This window comes from Bos mutus, chromosome 27 (assembly GCF_027580195.1).
Source record: "Bos mutus isolate GX-2022 chromosome 27, NWIPB_WYAK_1.1, whole genome shotgun sequence".
NCBI classification, from domain to species: Eukaryota; Metazoa; Chordata; class Mammalia; order Artiodactyla; family Bovidae; genus Bos; species Bos mutus.
This window is the reverse complement of record NC_091643.1, coordinates 8,395,679-8,418,423: the sequence shown is the minus strand read 5'-3', so window position 1 is coordinate 8,418,423 and position 22,745 is coordinate 8,395,679. Positions and strand designations below refer to the sequence as shown.

At 56.2% G+C, this 22,745-nt stretch overlaps 1 protein-coding gene across 1 annotated transcript in view; it reads left to right on the top strand.

Moving 5' to 3' along the window:
- The window catches only part of IKBKB (inhibitor of nuclear factor kappa B kinase subunit beta), a 52,713-nt gene extending 30,352 nt beyond the window's left edge, over nucleotides 1-22,361 (top strand). Inside the window, exons 6-22 of the mRNA XM_070364390.1 lie at nucleotides 1,471-1,559; nucleotides 2,598-2,687; nucleotides 5,386-5,510; nucleotides 8,818-8,925; nucleotides 10,092-10,221; nucleotides 10,454-10,648; nucleotides 11,202-11,316; nucleotides 11,919-12,042; nucleotides 12,586-12,737; nucleotides 12,902-12,963; nucleotides 13,940-14,049; nucleotides 15,078-15,127; nucleotides 15,214-15,313; nucleotides 15,486-15,633; nucleotides 17,246-17,373; nucleotides 19,633-19,723; nucleotides 21,038-22,361. Coding sequence (XP_070220491.1) covers nucleotides 1,471-1,559; nucleotides 2,598-2,687; nucleotides 5,386-5,510; nucleotides 8,818-8,925; nucleotides 10,092-10,221; nucleotides 10,454-10,648; nucleotides 11,202-11,316; nucleotides 11,919-12,042; nucleotides 12,586-12,737; nucleotides 12,902-12,963; nucleotides 13,940-14,049; nucleotides 15,078-15,127; nucleotides 15,214-15,313; nucleotides 15,486-15,633; nucleotides 17,246-17,373; nucleotides 19,633-19,723; nucleotides 21,038-21,103 — 1,883 coding nt within the window. The 3' untranslated portion in view covers nucleotides 21,104-22,361. The remainder of the gene's footprint in view (nucleotides 1-1,470; nucleotides 1,560-2,597; nucleotides 2,688-5,385; nucleotides 5,511-8,817; nucleotides 8,926-10,091; nucleotides 10,222-10,453; nucleotides 10,649-11,201; nucleotides 11,317-11,918; nucleotides 12,043-12,585; nucleotides 12,738-12,901; nucleotides 12,964-13,939; nucleotides 14,050-15,077; nucleotides 15,128-15,213; nucleotides 15,314-15,485; nucleotides 15,634-17,245; nucleotides 17,374-19,632; nucleotides 19,724-21,037) is intronic.
- Nucleotides 22,362-22,745: the final 384 nt, after the last annotated feature.

Below are 22,745 nucleotides of genomic sequence, written 5' to 3'. Positions count from 1 at the left end.
CTGAGTGATACTCCATCGTGCGTGTACCATATCTTCTTCATCATTCATCTGTTGATGGATGTTTAGGTCGCTTCCGTGTTTGGCTGTTGTAAATAGCACTTCAGTGAATGCAGTGGTGCGTGTATCTTTTTGAATTAGAGTTTTATTAAAGATAGTAATATACGATTCATCTGGTAACTTTATTTTTAGCTGTTTAAGGACCCTCAGTACTCTTTTCTCTAGTTGCCACAAACTTTTAAAACCTTTTTGTGTTATTTGTTTAGCTTTTTTTTAATGCCATATAGTTTTCCTCCCATGACGCTTTTTTTTTTTTTTTTGCTAAATTTATCCTGTGGTACTTTAGAATTTTTGCTGTTAGTGTGAATGGGATTTTTTTTTTCCTTTCAACTGGATCTATGACAGGGCAAAAACTGTTGATTTGTATCTACTTGTTTTGCTTGCAGACAACTTACTACATTTTCCCCAGTTTTTAGTCTATTGAGTCTTCTACGCTTAGAGTCAGATCATTTCCAGATAAAGATCATTTTATCTCTTTCTAATACTTCTTGTTTCTTTCATCTGTGGTACATCCAGGTTGTTAGGACTTCTGTTAAAACCTCTCTTAGGGGTAAAAGCCACATCCTGATGGTCTGAGCCTTGGCCGTCCTGGCTCACGTGGTCACGTTTGTTCTTCACAGCAGAGGCTGCGGTAGCGAGTGAGCCGGGTGGTGCGGGCTGCTTTCTTGTCAGCTAGAGTCTGAGCGCTTTAAAGTTGGGAACCACGTCCTCCCTTATTTCACGGCCCTCAGAGCCCAGCAGAGGACGGGGCACATGGCAGACGCATGCTGGACCGGCAGATGTATTGAAGGCGCCCCCCATTCTCCCCTTCTAGGCACCCTACCCAGCTTCCTCCCTGGAGGCAGCTCTGCCCTGCATCCTCTGCATCCGATGACCAAGTGCTGTCTGCCCAGAGGGCCCGTCTCCCTTGCCCACCCTGCAGAATTTACTTTTCGAGCCTCTAGACCAGAGAAGGTCCCCGTCTCAAAGTTAATCAGCACCTCCTGGAGGGCTTGATAGAGAGCAGACTGCCGGGTCCCCCCCCAGTTTCTGATTCACTCCACCTGGGGCGGGACCCGAGGGTTTGGCGTTTCTGTGTACCAAGTCTGATGCTGCCGGACTGGGCTGTGCTGTTTGAGAACCGCTGCTCGAAACGGGAGGTGGTGACCTCGTGGATGGAAGGCTCGGAGTTCTTTACCCGAACCAGGCAGATTCTGGTGCTGGCCCAAGTTCTGCTCACGTAGCCAGGTCTCCCTCCCTTCACTGGCTGGGCGTCTGTGGGCCTGTCCCCCACCGCCCCCGCTGTGAGCCCCTGCACGGAGTCGGGGTGTGTGTCCGGGACACGCAATAACCATCTTTCACTGGGAAGGCAATGCCGAGTAAAAGGCATCGTCCAGGCTTAACGGGAACTCACTCCCCTTTCCACCCTCTCAGCCTCTGCACTTCGATACCTTCATGAGAACAGAATCATCCATCGGGATCTGAAGCCAGAAAACATTGTCCTGCAGCAAGGGGAGCAGAGAGTGAGTGACCCTGCGGGCCAGCCTCGGGGAGGGGCGGGGGAGCGTGGGCTGAGCAGCTGGGGGCAGGCAGCGGGGGCGAGGAATGCGCTTTGCGTGCCTGCTTATGTTTGGGTTTCCTTGCTCATGCGTTTGCTTTGATTCTCTGGGAGTGCTCTTTGAATCGAAACAAAATCCAGCACCAAGTTCTGGCTCGCAAGTTGACGCCAGTTTGAACAGACCACATTGTTAACCATCCCAAGATGCAGGAATCTGATAAGAAAAATAGTGTTTGTCTTCCACCTGCCACCCCCTCCAGCCTTGGGGCCTCGCACTTCTTGGAAACAGATGTTTTTTGTTTTCCGTTTGTTTGGGAGCCTCAGCTTTTGAAGCTCACAGAGAATCCAGCTGTAGGTGGGTTCTGGACGTGGCCGAAAGGATGTATTTGGAGCTGGCCCGGTCCAGCCTGCAGTTTCCCCAGAGCTCTCAGGGGCCCCCCCGCTCAGGTGTGGGATCACCTCCCCGCAGGGCTGGGCCATGTTTGTTCAGCTGGGTGGCGAGCAGGGCTCAGACGAGTGGAATGCAGCCGCTCAGCCGTGGGCCGTCTGATCTCTCCCCCGCGGCTTCTGTCAGCGTAACCCACGCCCGTCCTGGCCCTCACCTCTGTCCCTGTTCACACCCATTCCCGGCAGTCTGTCGGAGGTTGGAGAATTTAAGGTGTTTACTGAGAAGGAAGCCCACCTGGTCCTTCGCGTCACGGCAAGTCCAGGGTTCGCAGTCCCGAATTCGGGGTGCGTGGTCACCGAATTCTGACCTTCCTCCAGCAGGTGTTCGCCAGGCAAGGGGGGACACGCGCCTGGCGTTTCTGCGTTGTTTCTTTTGCCTGAACCTACCGCGTCTAGGGCATTCTCCTGCCTATTTGGCGGTCCTTAGGCGCTTGGGGTCTTAGGACTGGGAATCCAGAGATACACCCTCTGCGCCAGCAGAGGTGATCAGGATTCTTGAAGGACAGCGGACTCGCGGAGCCCTCAGATGTCTCCCCCTCCTTGATTTTTCTTCCAGTTAATACACAAAATTATTGACCTGGGATATGCCAAGGAGCTGGACCAGGGCAGCCTCTGCACGTCCTTCGTGGGGACCCTGCAGTACCTGGTAAGAGGCGGGTTCCCAGGTCTGCGCATCAGCCTCTCTCTGGAGGCCGTGGCCGCAGGGCTCTGCTTCCTCCCTCACCTTCTGCCGTCTGAGCTTGCCGGCTCTCTGGATGACTCCTGGATGCACAGGAAACACTGGTGTGTGAGGTCAGACTCCTCGTCCTCCCAGAGGCCCAGGCGGGGCGCAGTCATCCTCTCGCGTCTAAAGGGCTCTGCTCCTGGGCCGCGCGCGTCCCGTGACCCCCCATGCTGCGGTGTTCTAGCCCAGAGAGTTTAAACCAGGCTCCCGCTGCTCCAAAGGGCTCTCCGTTCCCACGCCACATCTCGGGGGCCATGAGCAGAGGGCTGGCTTCCAGCTCCCACCCTTTCTTCTTATTTGGTCTGAATGTTGTGGCTCTATTTGAGTCCCCCATTCATCCAAGAAATACTGACCACCTGTAGTTTTTCCTTTTTATGTTTTATTTTTTTTGTGGGGGGAAGCCACATTGCACATGCATATATTTAAGGCTTTTTTAAAAAAATTATTCATTTTAATTGGAGGATAATTGCTTTACAATAGTGTGATGGTTTTTGTCGCACATCAGTATGAATCAGCCACAGGCATACATGTGTGCGCCCACATCCTGAGTTCCCCGCCACCTGCCGGCCTCCCCACCTCATCCTTCCAGGTCGTCACAGGGCGCTGGCTCTGGGTGCCCTGCTTCATACATCAAACTTGCACTTAAATGTATTTCTTTCTTATACCAAGAAAGCCACTTTTCTTGGAACCCAGTGCTTCCCAAACCTGTTTTTCCTGGAAGCTCTTCCTCACGTCCTGCAGACAAGCTGCAAGCGTCGTTTTAGAGTTTAGGAAGAAGGTGGACGAGGCCCCGGTACACAGATGATGAAGCGGTTGGACTTGTGATAAGGACTGCGAAGGGAGAGCGCGGGATGTTGTGACACGTTAGGGGGACCCGGTGCTGGGCCTGCACATCCAGGGACTGGGGGTGCGAAGAGGGAGCTCCAGGCAGTGGGGCAGCAGGAGGCGCCCAGAAGGCACGGCCGGAACCAGAGGAGGAGGAGGCCATCTCGGGTTGAGGCTGGAGAGGGAGGCGGGGGACAGGTCATTCAGAGCCTCGCTGGCTGCGTTAGAGACTCCAGACTTGATCCTGAAACCTCTGGAGGGACGGTGAAGGGTCTTGGGCGTGAGAAGAGTCAGGTTTACCTTCAGAAGAGACCACACTTGGCACAATGTGGAGGGTGAGCTGCAGGCAGCGGGCGAGTGGTATGGAGGCCGTTGGGGCGGGCTGGTCTGAGCCGGTGGGCAGCGTCAGGATGTGGAGGACGGCTCAAGAAGCGCCTGAGAGAGGGGCCTCCCTGGGGAGGTTAGGACTCCGCGCTTTCACCGCCAAGAGCCAGAGTTTGATCCCTGGTCAGGGAACTAAGATCCCACAAGCCACGCAGTGCGGCAGAAACAAAACAAAACACCAGCAAACAAACAAATAACAAAAAAAACAAGAAAGGCCGGAACAGGTTCAGCAGGACTTAGTGGTAGATTGCATGTAAGTGATGACCAGGAAATGTGGACTGAATAACGGAGTCTGCGGTTTATAAAAGAAAAATGAAAGAAAGTTGAAAGCCCCTGGGCTCCGTGAGCTTAAATAGCCTACTTGGGTCTTACATAAAAAAGAGAAGGTCCTTGTGAGTGCATCCACACTCCCATTAACCCCCGCTGGGCAGTGGACGCTGTCCTTTCATCCCCTGCTCTGGTGGGTAGAGGTTTCAGGGTGGGGACCTGGGGCTGTGACTCAGTACCTGTGCCCATGGAGCGGGGTCCTGAGGGTCCTGCCCTGTGTCCTCTGGACCCCTTGTCGGCTCAGTGCCAGTGAATGCGGGGCCTGAGCTCTGACCATTCGCAGGGCCAAAACTTCTGTCCAGAACCAGACACAGAGGCCGACCTGACCATCCCACGAGTTTCGTCTCGGCTTGTGGTCCTTCGTGTCCTGCCTGCCCCCAGCCTGGGCTCAGTCCTGCCTGCACGCCGCAGGGTCCTTTCCGGAACGTCTGCCCTCAGGCACCCTGAGCCGGCCCAGCCCCGCCTGTGCTGGGAAGCTTCCTGTCACCCTAGCCTGACTGCTTGGGCAGCTGGCCTTCACTGCTCGACTGTGACATTCTGTCCCATCGTGGACCACGTTAGGGGGTTGGCTGGCATTCGTTGCATACGCTGTGCCCGGGTTTCTGTGGCCTGGATCACTTCCCTTTGTGGCCCTGCACGGTGCCCGGGAGAAGGGTACACAGCACACCAAAACCCCCCTGCCCCTGCCGCAGGCCCTTCTTTCAGCCCCGGGACGGGATGAGATCAGAGAGTCTAGATTCTACCCTCCAATTCGTGGCCACCTCCTCCCTCAGAGCGGGGTCCAGGGAGCGTGGGGCAGGCCAGGGTGCTGGGCACCCCCCCATGGTGGCCCCTCAGCGCGGGGTCCGGGGAGCGTGGGGCAGGCCAGGGTGCCGGGCGCCTCCGGGGAGCGTGGGGCAGGCCAGGGTGCCGGGCGCCTCCACTGTGGTGGCCCCTCAGCGCGGGGTCCGGGGAGCGTGGGGCAGGCCAGGGTGCCGGGCACCTCCGGGAAGCGTGGGGCAGGGCAGGGCAGGGTGCCGGGCGCTCCCCCGTGGTGGCCCCTCAGCGCGGGCTCAGCTCAGGTGTGTGCCCCCCGTCTCCGCAGGCCCCCGAGCTGCTGGAGCAGCAGAAGTACACGGTGACCGTGGACTACTGGAGCTTCGGCACCTTGGCCTTCGAGTGCATCACCGGCTTCCGGCCTTTCCTGCCCAACTGGCAGCCGGTGCAGTGGTGAGTGAGCCCCGGGCCCGCCCCCCGGGAGGGTGTCCCCTGCCTTTGCCAGACGCCGCCTCCCCTTCCCGGTCTCGTGGGGCGCCCCAGGCTGGGCCTGAGACCCCTGTGACCTGTGACCCCAAGGAAGTCCTGTTGGGACCCGGCGTGAGTACAGCCTGAGCTCCAAGAGCCCTGGATTCTGAACCTTGACAGCCCAGATCCCATCCTGTAAATGACTGCTCTGTGCAGGGCAGGAAGCCAGTGTGTTTACAGAGTGTGTGTGTGTGTGTGTGTGGTGGTAAACAAGCAAAGGGCACGTTCACAGGACAAATAATGGGACGTATGTACATGAAAGTTTATTGTGCACAAATATTACTGCACCTCAGTACAAATTTTCTTTTTACATACGGCAGTATACACGTTTCGGGGCTGTTCTCTCATATCATCCCACCCTTGCCTTCTCCCACGTAGTCCAATGGTCTGTTCTTCACATCTGTGTTTCTTTTGGTGCTTTGCATATAGAATCATTGTTACCATCGTAAATTCCATATATATGCATTAATATACTGTATTGGTAAAAGAATGAAACTAGAACACTTTCTAACACTGTACACAAAAATAAAGTGGATTAAAGATCTAAACGAAAGACCAGAAACTATGAAATTTGGATTTAAAAGCATCAGACAGTGGACCTGGTACACTGCGGAAAAGATATTTTCTAATAAGGAATATGATCAAGGTTTTAAAAACTACTCTGTATTTTTAAACTTTTCTTCTAATTGTAATACTAATATGTGGTTCATTATATACATAAAAGTTAATCATTACTGAAATGCATCATTTAAAAGTTCATGTTCCCTTGAACCCATTAGGGTTCATTCACAGTGATTCCTCGAGGGACCACACACTGAAACGATAGGACCATTGGCCAGAATTTTTTATCTCCAGTTTTAGTGTTTGGAGCAGTGCTAAGTTCTCGGGGTTTATCCTTCAGAAAGCAGAAGAGGGAAAAGTCATCCCACGCCACCTGCTTGGTATCCGCCCCCCCCACCCGCCCCCCGCCCCCCCACGCACGCCTGGCACTGTCGGCTTTGGGCCCACCTCAGGGCTGTTTTGTACATCCACAAGTGAGCGGCATGTATCTGCCCGCTGGCTCATTTGTGGGTTTCACCCCTTCTCGCCTCTTGATGACACCGCAGGCACGCTGCCCTGTGAGTACTTGTCCAGGGTTTTTACACTGAGAATTTCCTCCCGCCGCCACTAACATTCCTCCGTCTCAGACTCTTCTCCTGTGTGCCTGTGTTTGTTCAAAAAACAAAGTAGGTTACCATACGTGCTCTCACAGAACCTGCCTTTCACACTTAACTCAAATAGCTCAGGGAAATCCTGGTCTATCCACAGGTATTTCCCTGGGTTAAGTTCCTAGAAATGGGATCAACATACCAGATTGTGCACGTGTTCAAGGTTTTTGGTTTGTACTAACAACGTGCTCCACAGAAAGTTTGTATAAATAACATTTCCACCAGGAACACGCAAAGGTCCTCTCCCCCTGCCCCCTTTGTGGGGCAGCACTGGCTGATGTCACGTTTCTCAGTATCTTCCTGGGAGTACCAAAAACACAGACTTTCTCAAAGGACACAGGTACTTACATCATGAGAATGTTTATTTGCAGGACCAAGACGTAGCCTTTGAAATCGGTTCAAGAAGAGTAGCTTTCTGTGACGCAGTCCAGTTCCGTCACCGTTTACACACCAAACACAGGAAAGGATGACCCAGGCTTGGTCTCCATGCCCGAGGGGCCTGCTGACGTGGCGGAGGGCGCCCTCCCGTGGGGACTGACGTTAGCACAAGCAGCGCCCTGAGCTGGGCTCCGTGGCACTGACTTAGCTCCTTGCGTTAACAGTCACACCGCATCATGCGACCGTCATGACAGTCACTTTAAACTGTCTATACATGCATTGTGTTTTTAACTCACCAAGGGACGACTGCAGTTCTGTTCAAATGTTGAGCGTTTCCATTATTTATAGCAAGGTGAATCAGAAGCCATCAGAACTAGAGGAAATGCCATTTGAAACCATCCCTGATGGCCCGGCTGTCTGCAGAGCCAGCCTCCCTCACGTTGCTGGGAGGCCAGGTGACCACTTCCAAGCACGCATCTCTGAAACCCGAGTTTGTGAGATGTGCCTGTCTGGTCTGCCTGTAATGCCTTAGGCAACTTTAACAATTTCAGTCTCATCTCAAACGGCAGGTAGATAGTAATTTCAGAACAAATGCAATTTGAGCTTTATTATTCTATCATAAAGCTGCTTTGAAGGACCAGTCTTGAAAATACATTTTAGGACCAGCCTAAGCAGTGAGCGTTTCACTCGGCGTCCTTTCATTTATCTGTGTGATTTCCCGTGGACAGACTTGAGTTTCTATCAGAACACCATCCCACCGTGTGTCATGACAGCCTGATTCCAGCAGGCAGGTTCAAGCCACACCCTGGCTCTTCCAGGCTCCGTGTTCTCCACGTGGCTCAGTTTACCCCCCCTGCCAATGAGACTTCAGGCTAAAGCATTTTCCAACTGAATCTTCCGTGTCTTTCTGGAAAGGAAGGACGCGGACATTCAGACGGAGTAGGAGGAGCACCTGTCCTTGGCTCCAAGTCCCTGGTTCTGTCTTTCTCTAGTGTGTGACCTTGGGCAGGTCGTTTCCTGACCTGGTGAGGGTTGGGGGTGGGGGACTGAAAACTGCCTACCCCACAGAGGTCTCGGGTGGAGAAGGCTGCATTCACTGTCAGCTCTTGATTCTCTGTGAAGCGTCTCAGAGAACTTGTGAAGCCAGTTTAAAATCTTTTTTCTTAAACACTACTTGAGATACATCTAAAGGGTCTCCTAGTTGGAAAACGTTAGTGCTTCACTTGCCTTTAGAAGTCAGACATAGCCATTGCATTTAGAGGGAAGTGCGTGGTGTGTGCAGATGGCACGTGAAGGAACCGTGGTGCAGATGTCCTGTCTTCATTCTCTGTGTTAGATGGAAAGTAAAAGAACAAGCCAGATGGGCCGGGGTGCGGTCAGGAGACAGCGGTACAAGCCCGCAGGTTCCTGACTCTCACCGGGCAGTACCGATGCCCTTAACCTCCCAAAGAAGCATCCCAGCGGGTTGCTGGGCCTCACAAGTGGTTCAATAGCCCCCCAGGGGGATCCTCTCTGGTTGTCAAATGGAAGGTCACCCATATAAGGGGCTGTTGGGCACCCGCTTACATCAGGGTCACTGCACGCAGCGTGACAGTACACGCAGCGTGAAGGCTACACGCAGCGTGACAGTCCCCCCACGTCCACAGGCACTCCAAAGTCCGGCAGAAGAGCGAGATGGACATCGTGGTGAGCGAGGACCTGAACGGGGCCGTGAAGTTCTCCAGCTCGCTGCCGCACCCCAACAACCTCAACAGGTACGCCCCCGGCCTCTCTTCCTCCTCCTCTGCGGCCTGTCCTTTCTTTCTAAAGACAGGGGTTGGGGCCGACGTCCCCGGCAGCTCTGACCCCAGGTCCTGCCATCGTCCATTTCGGTCTTAGCACGCCGTCCCCACCCCACCCGTCTGGAGTCACCTCCTGGGTTCCCAGCACCGCTTGTCGCCCTCCTCAGCCGTGGTGGCTCTGCCTTGCAGGCGTTTGGTCTGGCAGAGGGCTTACCTCCTGGTCAGCTGTAAGCCTCTGAAGGGTAGGGAATTGCCCCTTATGCTCTTTGCCCGTCCTTTTGCAGCCTGGCACTGTGTTACTGCCAATAAATAAACCTTTGCATTTGAACAGCATAGCAGTCTGGTCTCAGAACCAGAATATGAGCCGTCAGGTCATCTTACCAGAAACGGGAGATGGTTCAGGAGACAGCAGCCAGCAGCCCCATGTCGAGGCACGCGGCTCAGTTTCCATGAGTCTGAGGAGGATGGGGAGGGGGGTCCCCTGTGGAGGAGCTGAGCTGGAACTTCCTGGAAGGATCTGGACCAATAGGCAGGGCAGGTTGATGAAGAGGAAGGCTCTTCAAGGGGAAAAGACTTGGGGGCGGCCAGGGAGAGGCAGCGGGTAGTGATGTTGGCCTCTGGAGGGCTTCTGTTGGGGGGCAGGGAGGGGTGCTGGGGGTGCCCAGCAGTGCAGCGTGAACTCCTCAGACGCTTTCCAGGGAGCGACTGACAACGTGGATCGAACCGGCGGTGTGGGGCCAGATCGTTGGGCAGTGCTCCTGATGGGGGAGGGGGCTGCTCAGCACCTGGAAAGCTGCCTGGAGGGTCTCGCATGGCCCTCTGCCCAGAGGCCCCCGACGGGAGGGTGTTTGTGCAGATCCGATGGCGGGGGTGGGGGGGAGAGGTCGAGCCCCCGAGCGATTCATTTTGTTAAGGGAAGGCTCACCCTTCCTCAGGGTGGTTCAGCCTCAGGGACCACTTTGGCCCCGTCTCGCGATGGTCACATGGGGCGTGAGAAGCGTGTGTGCTTTTCGGTCCCCATGTGCGCTGGTAAGCTGGTGCTGGGCCTCATGCACGTGCACGCACACACGTGGGATGGGAAGCTGGTGCTGGGCCTCGCACACGTGCGCAGGTGCACACACACACCCCCGCCCCCTCAGCGTCCTGGCCCAGCGGCTGGAGAAGTGGCTGCAGCTGATGCTGATGTGGCACCCGCGCCAGAGGGGCACCGACCCTGTCTACGGGCCCAACGGCTGCTTCAAGGCCCTGGACGACATCTTGAACTTGAAGGTGAGCCTGCGCCCAGTCTGCCCCAGGCCATGGGCCCCCTGACCCCTGTGAGGGTGTGATGGGACCCTTGCTGACTGATGGGTCGTGAGGCCGTCGCCGGGGACCCACAGGAAGGGAAAGATTCTGGCGTGCGGACCCCAAGCGGGGCCTCTGAGAAGCCGGGCCAGCAGGAAGGCGTCCCCGTTGAGCCGTGTCTCCTGTGACCCTCCCGTGACCCCCCGGGTTTTTGCAGCTGCTTCATGTCCTGAACATGGTCACGGGCACCCTGCACACCTACCCCGTGACCGAGGACGAGAGCCTGCAGAGCCTGAAGGCCCGCATCCGCCAGGACACAGGCATCCTCGAGGAGGACCAGGAGCTGCTGCAGGAGGCAGGGCTGGCCCTGATCCCCGACAAGCCTGCCGCCCAGTGCCTCTCGGACGGCAAGGTGAGCCCGGCCTCCTGCAGGTGGCAGGTGGCCCGTCTGCCACACCACTGGGCAGGCGCCTGCCCGTTCCGAGGTGGGAACTCGAGATCCCGCGGGCTTGGTAGGAGACACGGATCGCCCCACGCTTTAGCTGTACCTTCCAGACCACTGGGAGTGCCTTTTGCCCTTACTGCCAAAGCGACGCTTCATTCTTCCACGTCAGCCGAAACTGTTTTTGACCCCCCTGTCATGTGCGGTGCCGTGCTGACCACCGCACAAAATGAGCTGCAGATTTAACACAGGGGAAGAGGCACTGGACAGTAAAGGAGATGGCAGGCATCTGAGTTATGCGGTAAAGACAGAGGATAGAGCAGGAGGTACTGCGGTAGATGAGGTGTGCATCAGGTAATAAGCGTAAAGGGAGCAGCCAAGGGCAGTAGAGGCCAGAGGCGCTGGGAGAGGCCTGGTGGGCTCCTGGCGCGTCCTGGCCGAGCATGCTCTGTAGTCTCCCGTTTCTTGGGGGACGGTGTGGTGGGGGGCGCGAGACCTTATTTTGCCTCTGGTCCCTTTGCAGCTGAACGAGGGCCGCACGCTGGACATGGACCTCGTTTTCCTCTTTGACAACAGCAGGGTCACCTATGAAAGCCAGGTCTCCCCACAGCCCCAGCCTGAAAGCGTCAGCTGCATCTGTAAGCACGGCCTATTCTTTTAAAAAGATGATCACTTATAGCTCTTGGGTCAAAGCTAGGGGGAGAGCCCTGGCTCAAGCGAGGGGTCCCCACCAAGCAGGCGAGTCCACCCGGTCCTCAGACAGCTGTCTTCAGTCGCACGTGTGAGGAGCAGCCCCGCCGGAGGCAGGACAGGACATCTTCAGTTAATTTCAACCTCATCTAAACAAAGGACAGAGAAGATGGCCCACAGGCTGTTGACCTTGAATCGCAAAACCATCTTATTTGTGAAGTTGTCTTTGTACGTTAGTAATTGATATATGCACAAGATAGCAAAAGGTACAATGGAATAACACGGTGAAGAGTAAGCCCCTCCATGTCCCCAGTTTCCCAGGGAAAACTGCCACCAGACCTCTGAGTCTTCCTTCCAACGTGTCCTGTGTATCTGTAAATTTGGACGTGTGTGTACCCCGGGGCGCAAATGTGAGCAACAGGAAGCAGGCTCAACACCCAAGGCGGTTGTGTAATAGCTGAGCCGTTACAGAGCCAGCGGGCTCCAGGGGTGGGATGCTGTCGTCCACCGCAGGCACTGCGCCCTGACGGTCGCCTGTGTTTCCGTTCAGTGCAAGAGCCCAAGAGGAACCTCCCGTTCTTCCAGCTGCGGAAGGTGTGGGGCCAAGTCTGGCACAGCATCCAGGCCCTGAAGGAAGACTGCAGCCGCCTGCAGCAGGGCCAGCGCGCGGCCATGTAGGTGCCCAGCTGCAGGACACCGCGTACCGAGTGCCCAGTGCCTGGCCGTGGGGCGGGGGCCGAGGCGGGGGCCCAGGGTCAGCCACCGTCGGGAGGGGCAGGAGGGAAGACGCTGCTCTGGAAGGGCGGGAAGCCGTCGGTGGGCGGGACGGAAGGAGGGCCTGTTATACCCAACAGGCACATGTGGTCAGTGCACGGGCCAGGGGTGTGGACAGGGCGGGGGGCAGCCGGCTGGAGGGCTGGCCTGGCTCCATTGCGGGTAGGCCACCCTGCCGGGCCAGGCTGACTCCTTCCCCAGGTTGTGGCTGCTCTGGGTTCCTTTGCGTGGCACTTCACCTAATTCTAGTTTCGAAGCAGAGCCTCACCCATCGCCACGGGCCAGGAAATTGTCGTGATGGATATAAGTGGCTGCTCTTGTTATGATTATACTAATTACAGCAGGGGCCTGCCAAGGTGTTGGAGGCCACTTTTATTATTGTCCAGGAAGTGGTACCTGGATCCCAAACATGCCCGCGGTGTGTCTCTCGGGGGCCCCTGCAGGATGAATCTGCTGCGGAACAACAGCTGTCTGTCCAAGATGAAGAACTCCATGGCCTCCATGTCTCAGCAGCTCAAGGCCAAGCTGGACTTCTTTAAGACCAGTATCCAGATTGACCTGGAGAAGTACAGGGAGCAGACGGAGTTTGGGATCAGTGAGTGTGTCCTTAGCAATCAGTCTGGAGAGACCATTAAACTCTTCTTTCTCAAGTATTTTTTTTTGGTCCTCTTATAACGGAGTTCCTTTTTACTTTCTTGGTTTTGGGGTGTTTTCATTTTATTTTTAACTTTTGTTTTCACCTCCGTGTTTTTCCTCCAGCGTCAGACAAGCTGCTGCTAGCCTGGAGGGAGATGGAGCAGGCCGTGGAGCTCTGCGGACGGGTAGGAGGCTCCCTGGGGTCCCCAGCCTGGCCAAGGGCACCCTCTTCCCTGCCATCTTTCCCCTTTCTCACTGAGTGCTCGGTCCAGCTTCTGTGTCAAAAATCACATTTTCCTCTCCAGACTCTCTGCCCTCAGCTAGCACTTGCTGGAAGGTAGGGGGTGCCAGGCAGAGGTCCCCAGTGTGTCTGGTCCAGGAGCCACACAGATCTGAGTCAGGCTTACGACGTGACACGTCCCGGGGAGTGCAGACCTCTTCCCGCGAGAAGGGCCTTTGCATAAAGGAGCAGCACTCCACCATGTCAGAAGTTGCCCTGACTTCCTCCTCGGGACACTGAGCCTGTAGGAAGGAACGGGTCTGAAGGGGCAAGTCTGAGGGCTGTGAATCAGATGCCGCTGAAGTGTTGATCGTGAGGCCAGGCAGGGAGGCGGGGTGCCCCGGTGGACCTTGCTCAGGGGGAAGCCTGGGCCCCAAGGCCTTTTCCTGGACTTTTCCACCATCTATCTGCCCAGTGAACTCGGGCAGGGAGCCTCCCCTCCGTGTCGAAGTGTCTGTTTCTATAAATCGGTGCCGATGCCCCTCGTTCGAGGTGGGTGACCCCTTGTTCGGGTGCAGGGACGTGAGCCACCACGCCACCCCACCGCTCCCCCCGATCTCTGTCCTCGTGGGCGTAACCCTTGAGATCAAGGACGAATTAGGAGAGGGGAGTGTGCCCCAGCTCGTCTCCACACCGGGGCCAGGCCGGGTCCTCTTGGGCCCTGTCGCATCTCACCCCAGTTTCCGGTGGGGGAGACTGCAGCTTGGGGCCAGGGTGACCTGCCCCAGGGCCACAGAGCTGGCGGGTGGCAGGCCCAGATCCCAGCCGCAGACTCCCAAGGCCGTGTCCCTTCTAGCCGGGCAGCTGAAGGTCCGTGGTGAGGCTCGGGTGTCCCTGGCCGAGTCCGTCGGGGCTCAGTCTCAGCGCAGCACTGTCTCCAGGAGAACGAGGTGAAGCACTTGGTGGAGCGGATGATGGCCCTGCAGACGGACATCGTGGACCTGCAGCGCAGCCCCATGGGCCGGAAGCAGGGCGGGACGCTGGATGATCTGTGAGTGTGTGTGTGTGTCTATGCGCGGGCGGGCGGGTGGGCTGTTCAAGCGCAGTTCCCCTGGAGCACGCCCTCCCGTGCAGCCCGGTCCTGGGGAGGGCCTCTCGGCACGTCTAGAAGCTGGGCCCGGGCAAACCTCCGTCCCTCTGAGCCTCATCTGATACAGAAGAGCTGTCTGACCTCACAGTTGTGGGGACCAGTTCAGATAACGCCCCGAGCCATGGTTCGTGAACTCCAAAGCATCAGGTTAGATGCCTGGCTGCCCAGCATATCCCAACCTGGGTGTGGCCTGAGAAGCAGGAAGTAGGAAGGGAAGGAGTCGGGTAAGTCTTAGAAGGTGGGACCTTGACTCTTCATTTGAGTCATGATCAGGACTTGGCCTCGGCTACAGGGACCCTCCTGGGCAGAGCAGCCCCTCCTGCATTCCGGGAGCAGACAGGGGCGCCAGGAGAGCCTCCCTGGGGCTCAGCCAGGCCTCTGATGCTTCTGCCAGGACTCTTAGGGACCGGAGGCTCCAGTCTTTGAAATGTGATTATCTGTAGCCTATATTTTGTCAAGTTATTCAGTGTTTTATTTTACTCTGGTTTTCAAACAAAAGTCAACCCCTGGAAACGTCAGCCTGTCTCACTGTGTTCGGGCCCTGGGGAGGGCATGTCTGCTCCTGGCTTGAGTTTCAGAGGCCATGTTCTCTGAACTCAGGACCCGCACCTCTGAATTGCAGGGGCCAGGTTGGTGGGGAACGCTGAGGGACAGAGGAGGCTTCTGTCCTGAGGACTCTCAGGAAGTCTTGACTGTGAGCTTTGAGTTGGCATTTCGACAGTGAGCCGGGTCTTCCTCTGTCATGGGTTTTGCCAGTGACATCCCCAGGGAGCGTGCTTGCCTCCGGCCGGGACATACTGCCCGCCCAGCTTCCAGAAGGCGGTGATGCTGCTGGCAGGGCTCGGGCACTGCCCGCCCAGCGTCCAGAAGGCGGTGCTGCTGCTGGCAGGGCTCGGGCGCTGACGGAGCCTCTGCCTTGTGTGTTTCAGGGAAGAGCAGGCGCGGGAGCTTTACCGCAGGCTGAGGGAGAAGCCCAGAGGTGAGTGGGCCCCCGCCCGGGTCCCCCGCTGCCCGGGTACCAGGCTGGTCCCCCCACAGACCATGCGTCTCCGTCCCGCTTTGCAGACCAGCGGACTGATGGTGACAGTCAGGAAATGGTGCGGCTGCTCCTCCAGGCAATCCAAGGCTTTGAGAAGAAAGTGCGAGTGATTTATACGCAGCTCAGGTATCAGGCCGCTGTCCCCTCAGAGGGTGGAGCGAGGCGAGGCCCCGTCCCCTTCCCTGGGCCCCAGAGGAGCTCCCACCCGCAGTGGCCGAGCGGAGTCATCCCCGCCGGGGCCTCGTCCTGCTCCCCCCAAACCGGGCGCGCTGGAGCTCATCGCACTTGGTCTTCACAGTAAGACCGTGGTCTGCAAGCAGAAGGCCCTGGAGCTGCTGCCCAAGGTGGAGGAGGTGGTCAGCCTGATGAGCGAGGACGAGAAGATGGTGGTGCGGCTGCAGGAGAAGCGGCAGAAGGAGCTCTGGAACCTCCTGAAGATTGCGTGTGTGAGTGAGCCCGGGCAGGCCCGTCCTGGAGACGGCAGGGTCGGTGTCCACGCATCAGCTGGGCCGGGCCCCCTCGGGAGGCTCAAGGGGAGAATCCCTCCTCGCCGCTTCTCAGACGCCACTGGCTCCAGCACTCCTTGGCTTGAGGCAGCATCACTTCAGTCTCTGCCTCTGACTCAGTGTGGCCCTCTTCTCTACGTCTCTCTCTCTTTTTAAAATTGGTTTCTTGTTGGCGGCACTGGGTCTCTGTTGCTGCAGTCAAGCTTTCTCTAGTTGCCGTGAGTGGGGGATGCTCTCGAGTTGGCGATGTGCAGGCTTCTCACTGAGACGGCTTCTCTGGTTGTAGAGCACAGGCTCCAGGGTGCTTGGGCTTAGCCACTCTGCCACACGTAGAATCTTCCTGGACCAGGGATCGAACCCGTGTCCCTTGCGTAGGGAGGTGGACTATCATCCGCTGTACCACCAAAGAAGTCCTTTTCTGTGTCGAGTGTGTAAAAACACTTGTCCCTGGGTTTAGGTCCCACCCAGATAATCCAGAGTGTTCTCATCACAGGATCTTTAGCTACATCTGCAAAGATGCTTTCTCCAAATGAGGTCACACCCCGGGTTCCTGGAGACCTGCGTGCAGCCCCCGAGGGGCGTGCCTGCTGGGCCCTGAGCCAGGCCTGTGCAGTGCAGCGCTCGGCCCGCTCTGCGTGTGCCCACCATCCCAGTGTAGCTGTGATCCCACTGAGTGCTGCTCAGAGAGAAACCGCAGCACAGAAGAGAGCCCAGGACAGAAACTGGAGAAGAGCCGAGAAAAGCTTGGAATCGAGCTGGCAGGCGGCGGGAAGGCTGAGGAGGTTGATGGCAGAGCCACTCGGCCACGGGCCGGGGAGGCCCGCTGCTCCAGGTGCGCCGGCTGCCGCAGCCCAGGAAACACCTCGGCCTCTTGCTCCCCATGTGGCGCAAGTCACGGGAAGTCACCTAGGACCTCCGTGTGTTTCTCTTCTCCTTGGGAAGAGTAAATGCGCCTTCCTTCTCATTTCCTTGTAAGGGTTTGTTAAGCAATCCAGCTAATGAAAGAGAAGCCTCAGGGCCTTCCCTGGTGGTCCAGTGGTAGAGAATCCACCTTCCAACACGGGACGAGGGTTTGTTCACTGGTCAGGAAACTTAAGATCCCACGTGACACGGGGCAACTCAGCCCTCAGGCCACAACTAGAGAAGCCTATGACTGCAATCAAGAGCCTGCAGAGCCAAAAAAACACAGAATTAAATGGCCAATGGTTGATTTAAAAAAAAAGAAATAGAACTCTCAAATCTTTCTGTATTTAGAACCCCCAAAATTTAAAATTAAATGGCCAATGGTTGATTAAAAAAAAAAAAAAGAAATAGAACCCTCAGATCTCTCTGTATTTAGAACCCTCAATCAAAAAGTTACACCTGCAGATGCAGAAGCAGTTTCTAAGCCGAAATGCAAACCATGAGACGGCAGTGTTGCCTGATTTCTGCAGGAAGAGCATGTGTCTCGTGGCCAGGTGTCTTCACGAGAAAACACCCTGCCGTGAAAGCAGAATTTCAGTCATCCCTCTGCCCCCAGACCACTGATTCTCTTTCCGGTTTTGCCCTCTAGAGCAAGGTCCGGGGTCCCGTCAGCGGAAGCCCGGACAGTATGAACGCCTCCCGCCTGAGTCACCCCTGCCAGCTGATGTCACAGCCCTGCACGGCTCCCGACAGCTTGCCCGAGGCCGCCGAGAAGAGGTCAGTCCTCATCCACGGCGCCCAGTACCGAAGTCCGGGGCGCATCAGGAGGTTGTGGGCACAGAAGCGTGGGTCTCTTGGTGGCGGCCAGCGTCTCCCATCAGTGGCGCTGTGCGCGCCCCTTGGTGTCTATCCCCCGTGCCGGGCGCTGTGGGCGTGGATGTGGTGTGTTGCTCACAGTGCTGCTTGTGACCTGCCCAGCCAGGCGTCCTTACCTGAGGCCGAGTTGCTCTCACTGGATGGGAACCTTCCGTCCAGTGCTGGCCAGTCCTGTGCCGTCCCCTCATCCGTCCCTCGATATTTGCTCACAGAAGCAGGTCCCCGAGGGTGTTTGCTGGTCACCGCGCCCCAGCCACGCACTGCTGGTCCCTCCTGTGGCCCCTCCTCCCCCCTCCCCCCGTTCACCCCTCCCTGCCTGCTGCGTACTCCCCTGCTGCAGAGCTGGGAGTGCAGCCTCAGAGCCCTTCCCGTGAGGCTTTCCCTCTCTGCTTCCAGCCCAGTGCTGCCCCCAGGCCCTCTCTGGTCAAATCCGTCTTCATGGGAGACCGTTTTGATTGAGTTATTCGTCCGGATATTCAGGGACCAGCCATGGCGGCCAGCTGCCTCAGGGCCAAGGCTGAGCCTTTTCCAGCCTCCAAGCGTTCTCTCCAGGCTCACCCCTGCTCCCAGGAAGCTCCTGGCTCTGCCTGGGGGTCTTGGAGCCTGGTCCAGACCAGCAGCATCAGTGGGTTCTGGGCTGTCACTGGACATGCGGTTCGGGATCGGCAGCCCTGGGTAACCAGGCCGGGCCGACCCACCTGCATCCTGGAGCCCCGGGTCCTCGGCTCTGCTGAAGCCCTCCCCGGAGTGTCTTCCTTCCACCCCGGCCCTGCCTCCCACCCTCTCTGCGGCCCGGACACATACGCACAGATCGCCGTCTCCTGAGACACCTGTGCGGTTTTTTTGTTTCTGGTTCAGCCTCACACCCATTTCTTCAGAGCCTTCCCTTGCTGGGCCCCAGGCACTGGAGATAGTGAAAATTGATTCCTAAGGGCAGATCTACAGACTAGAGAGGAGACTTGATTGCTGAGGGAGAGGAATGACTGACACCGGGTACAGGGTTTCCCCTTGGGTGATGAAAACGGTCAAGGACTAGACCTCTGCGGTGGTTGCACAGCACCGTAAGTGCACCAGAAGGGTGTAGTCGTGCACCTTAAACAGGTGAATTTTATGGTTTGTGAATATATCTCAGTAAAGCTGTTTTCAAGAAGTCCTGTTCCTGTACTTAGGGAGTTTGTAACCTGTACTGTTTGGGGTGTTTTTTTTTTTTTTTCTATTTCTCTTTTTGGCCTTTTGGCTTGCAGAATGTATTTCCCTGAGCAGATACTGAACCTGGGCCCTCGGCAGTGAAAGTGCAGAGTCCTAACCACTGGACCACCAGAGAATTCCCCGTGTCGGATTCTTAATTCTCTCCCCAACTTCCAGTTAGCTCCTTGAGGGTGGTAACCAGGTCCGGGGCCTCTGGGGCCTGGGCAGTGGCCGCCGGCGGATGAGTCTGGGCTCTGCTCCTCTCACCAGCGCCCCCTTTGCGGTGAGAGGAGGAACTGCAGGCCCTTTCTGTTGGGTTTGTCCGTTCCTCCACGAGATCCTCAAAGCTCTAGGAAAGGTGTCCTGGGGGCTCAGGCTGCCGTCTGTCTGCCCACCTGGAGCCGAGGTTAGAACAGGACAGATGGCTTGCTTTGGTCTCGCCTTTCTCAGCCATGGCCTGTTCTCGGGACGTGTGCATTTCTTATTGTAGAGAAGGTGGGACGTGTGCATTTCTCATCATAGGAAAGGCAAGAGCGCAGCAGATGAATCAGTTCCTAGAACACGCCGCTCCCAGTCTCAGAGAGCTGAGGACGCCTGGGGAAGTCTCGTGGTCTGTACGCCTTTGTCAGTTTCAAAAACTGTGAAACGGGTGATCTGGGAGAGATTTTCAGATGGTGGCAGTTTAGAGAGAGCCTAAGAAATCTCTTGGCTCTGAGCTTTCTTATTAGGCCAGACCTCTGCTTTCTCATGTTGTGAATGGCGATGCTCACGGCTGGGTTCGAGCTTCCGTAACAGCACTCAAGAAGAACAGATGAAATCGCGAGGCAGTGTCGTGTATTTTAAGACACTCAGAATATTCGTTCAATTTTTAAAGTCTTTCCAGAAGCCCTTTAGCATATTTGTACACAGTAATATATTACTTTTGAAAAGTTCACACTGACCGCATTCTAATAGTCCAGTTGTTTTCTTCAGTGAGGACCTGGTGGCTGAAGCTCACACCCTGTGCACCCAGCTGGAGAACGCCCTGCAGGACACCATGAAGGAGCAGGACCAGAGTTTGAGGGTAATGGCCCACAGGGACCCCCGCTGCTCCACACCTTTTCTTTTCTGCAGCAAACGAGGAGAAGCTGAGAGAGAGGTGACGCCCTGCCGCCTTGATCTCAGTGTACACTTGCGATTTTCTGGTACAACCTTCTTATTCATCATGATGACAGGGCTGACGACTGTTGAACGAGCACAGGTACCTTACGTGCTCTATCTCCTCTCATCCGCACTGCACATGGTCCTTATGAAGCCGGTAGCATCCCTGTGGGAAGGCTTCTCTCCCGCTCTTCCCTTCTGTGCAGTTGCTGGGCATGCACGTCAGAGGTGCGGTGCTGGGCTCCAGGGACAAAGCCGTCACCACCCCCTCTCTCAGGGACTCAGAGCTTAGGGACTCAGCAAGCCTAGCTCTAGGGAAGCTGATCTAAAGAAAAATGAGTCCAGGTGCAGAGACATCGAGGCAAAGCTGAACTTGCCGCTGCTGCTGCTGCTGCTGCTGCGTCGATTCAGTCGTGTCCGACTCTGTGCGACCCCATAGACTGTGGCCCACCAGGCTCCCCCATCCCTGGGATTCTCCAGGCAAGAACACTGGAGTGGGTTGCCATTTCCTTCTCCAGTGCGTGAAAGTGAAAAGTGAAAGTGAAGTCGTTCAGTCGTGTCTGACTCTTAGCAACCCCATGGACTGCAGCCTACAGGCTCCTCCGTCCATGGGATTTTCCAGGCAAGAGTACTGGAGTGGGTTGCTGAGACGATGCTTATTCGTTCACTTGGGTCTTTTAATGGCCATTTCCTGCCAATACAGTCCCATGATAGTGTTTCCGGAACTTCTCGGTTTGGGGAAGGATCGGAGAGGTCACTGCCAATGGTAATCACCTCTTATTTCTTCAAGTGTCCTTCTCCGGTTTGGGGCTTTCTGTGTCTCCTTCTTGCTGCTCTTCCTCCTCTGGGCCCTGTATGATTTGATCCTTGCACTGCCTATTTGCTTCTGCCGGAGGGAAAGGAAGTCTGGCCAGGCGGTTCCACCTGGTTAGCCTGGAGGTGGAGAGCTGAGACGAGCCCTGGGCACCTGGGCATGCAGTGAGCATAGGTCAGTGCTGTGAGCTGCAGGAATAACACTTAAATCGCCTGGCCAGAGTCTGAGGGGCTCCACGCCCATCTGAAGATAAGCTCCTGCACGATCTTGAAGACGTAGCTCCGGCTCTGGGGTCCCTTGCAGAAACTTGACTGTCAGTGAAAGGCTCTAGCCTTCCTTCTAAATTGCGCTGGTTGCCTCCCAAAGAAGAAAACCAGGTACCTGGGTGGCCACGGGGTTGTTAATGAGCCCGTTGACTTTCAGTCTCTAGACTGGAGCTGGTTGCAGTCGGAGGAGGAGGAACAGCAGAGCCTGGAGCGGGCCTCGTGACGGTGGGCGGCCCTGGCCCTGATGGGCCGCCTGGCCCGAGGCCCCAGCATCATCGCGCCGGCATCCTCGGCACCCAGACAGGGATCGCGCTCCTCCAGCAGCCGTTACGGTCACCGTGGACGGAAGGCGTGGCCCTCCATGGGCATAGCCAGCAGCTCGTCCACTTGCTGGATTTCCTCCGCTGCAGAGGCCCAGAGGACGTGGATGCGGGGGGGCGGCATGTAGGAGATGTCACCAGGGCCACCGCTGCCCCCGTGAGGGGAAAGGAGTGCTCCAGGCTCAGTGGCTGCACCCAACTGGCTCCCAGGACGCAGTCTGAGTGGCGCTCTGTGCCAGCTGTCTCCTCCTGACCCCTCCTGCTCTCCAAAGGAGGTCTGTCTGTGCAGCTCGAGTTTCTGGATCCAGCTTCTCTTGAGCAGACCTCGAAACCCCGGACCCCACCCTGCCCCATCCTCCTTTCTCCTCTGATCTCACTGCTGCTAACATTCGTCCTTCCACCTGCAACCTGCAGCCAGGCTGCGGTCCTTCCATCCAGCCTGACTGTCTGGAGCCAGGAGGGAACAGCATCTCCCTTCCTCCGGGTCCCAAAGAGTCCTGGGAGCGAGCTGCCTTGGAGAAGAAGGAAAGACGGAAAGAGTGTCTGTCACCCACGAGCCTGCTGACCCCCTGTGCCCACAGCCCTGCCCCGTGTGCGGCCATGGGGGCACGGGAGAGGTCCTGCCCCTCGTATCCTCTCACGGTATTATTTAGTGAATGTATTTAAAAAACAGATTCTCTATTTTGCAACATGACTCAGACCCCACTGTCTATTTTTATAATACCTCTGGTTAGGACTTAACAAACTCAAAAACCCAACTGCAATGGAACGTTTGATGAAATCGAACGGTGCTAGAGCCCGTGCTGCCTCTCTGCCGTCTCACAAAAGCTTCTCTGTGTAACAGAAGGACAGCACGGTGAGCTTGGATGATCCCAGGCAGGCAAGTTTGGTTGGAGAAGAAAGCCAGACGAGAAGTTTCACAGAGTGCCTTCCGTGGAGGCAGTACCGTGGGTTCCATGTACAGGAAGTTTGGGGAACAACGGTTCATGCTTTAAGTGCCTCTTAGAAATTCACATTATGCACTGGTTTACTGAAGGAAGGAAAGTCCCTTGATAATAAACTGGGTTAATTCCGCCTAAATCCGCTGTTTCCCCAACTCACTTGACAATGACACCTTTTATTTTTCTCTCGTGTGCATGTAATATTGATGAACGGCCCAAAGAACTGGAGAGTGATAAAGCATGATTTAGAAAACACTGGTGAGGAACACAGTGGGAATTTAGACCTGAATGGTAGGCTGGGGTGGGGTCAGATTAGGGAGGGAATGAGTGTTGAGCTAAGAGTCAGGGGCCGATTTTAATGGCAGCTAGAAGTCACTGAAGAATTTTGAGTAAAGAAACATCACCAAAGTTCATGCTTCAAAAGAGTAACAGGGACTTCCCTGGTGGTGCAGTGGTTAAGAATCCGCCTTCCAATGCAGGAGACATGAGTGCAATCCCTGGTCGAGGAACTAAGATCCCAAATGCCAGGGGGCAGCTAAGCCCACACACCACAACTAGACCGGCATGCAGCAACTAAGACCCAATGCAGCCAAATAAATAGAAA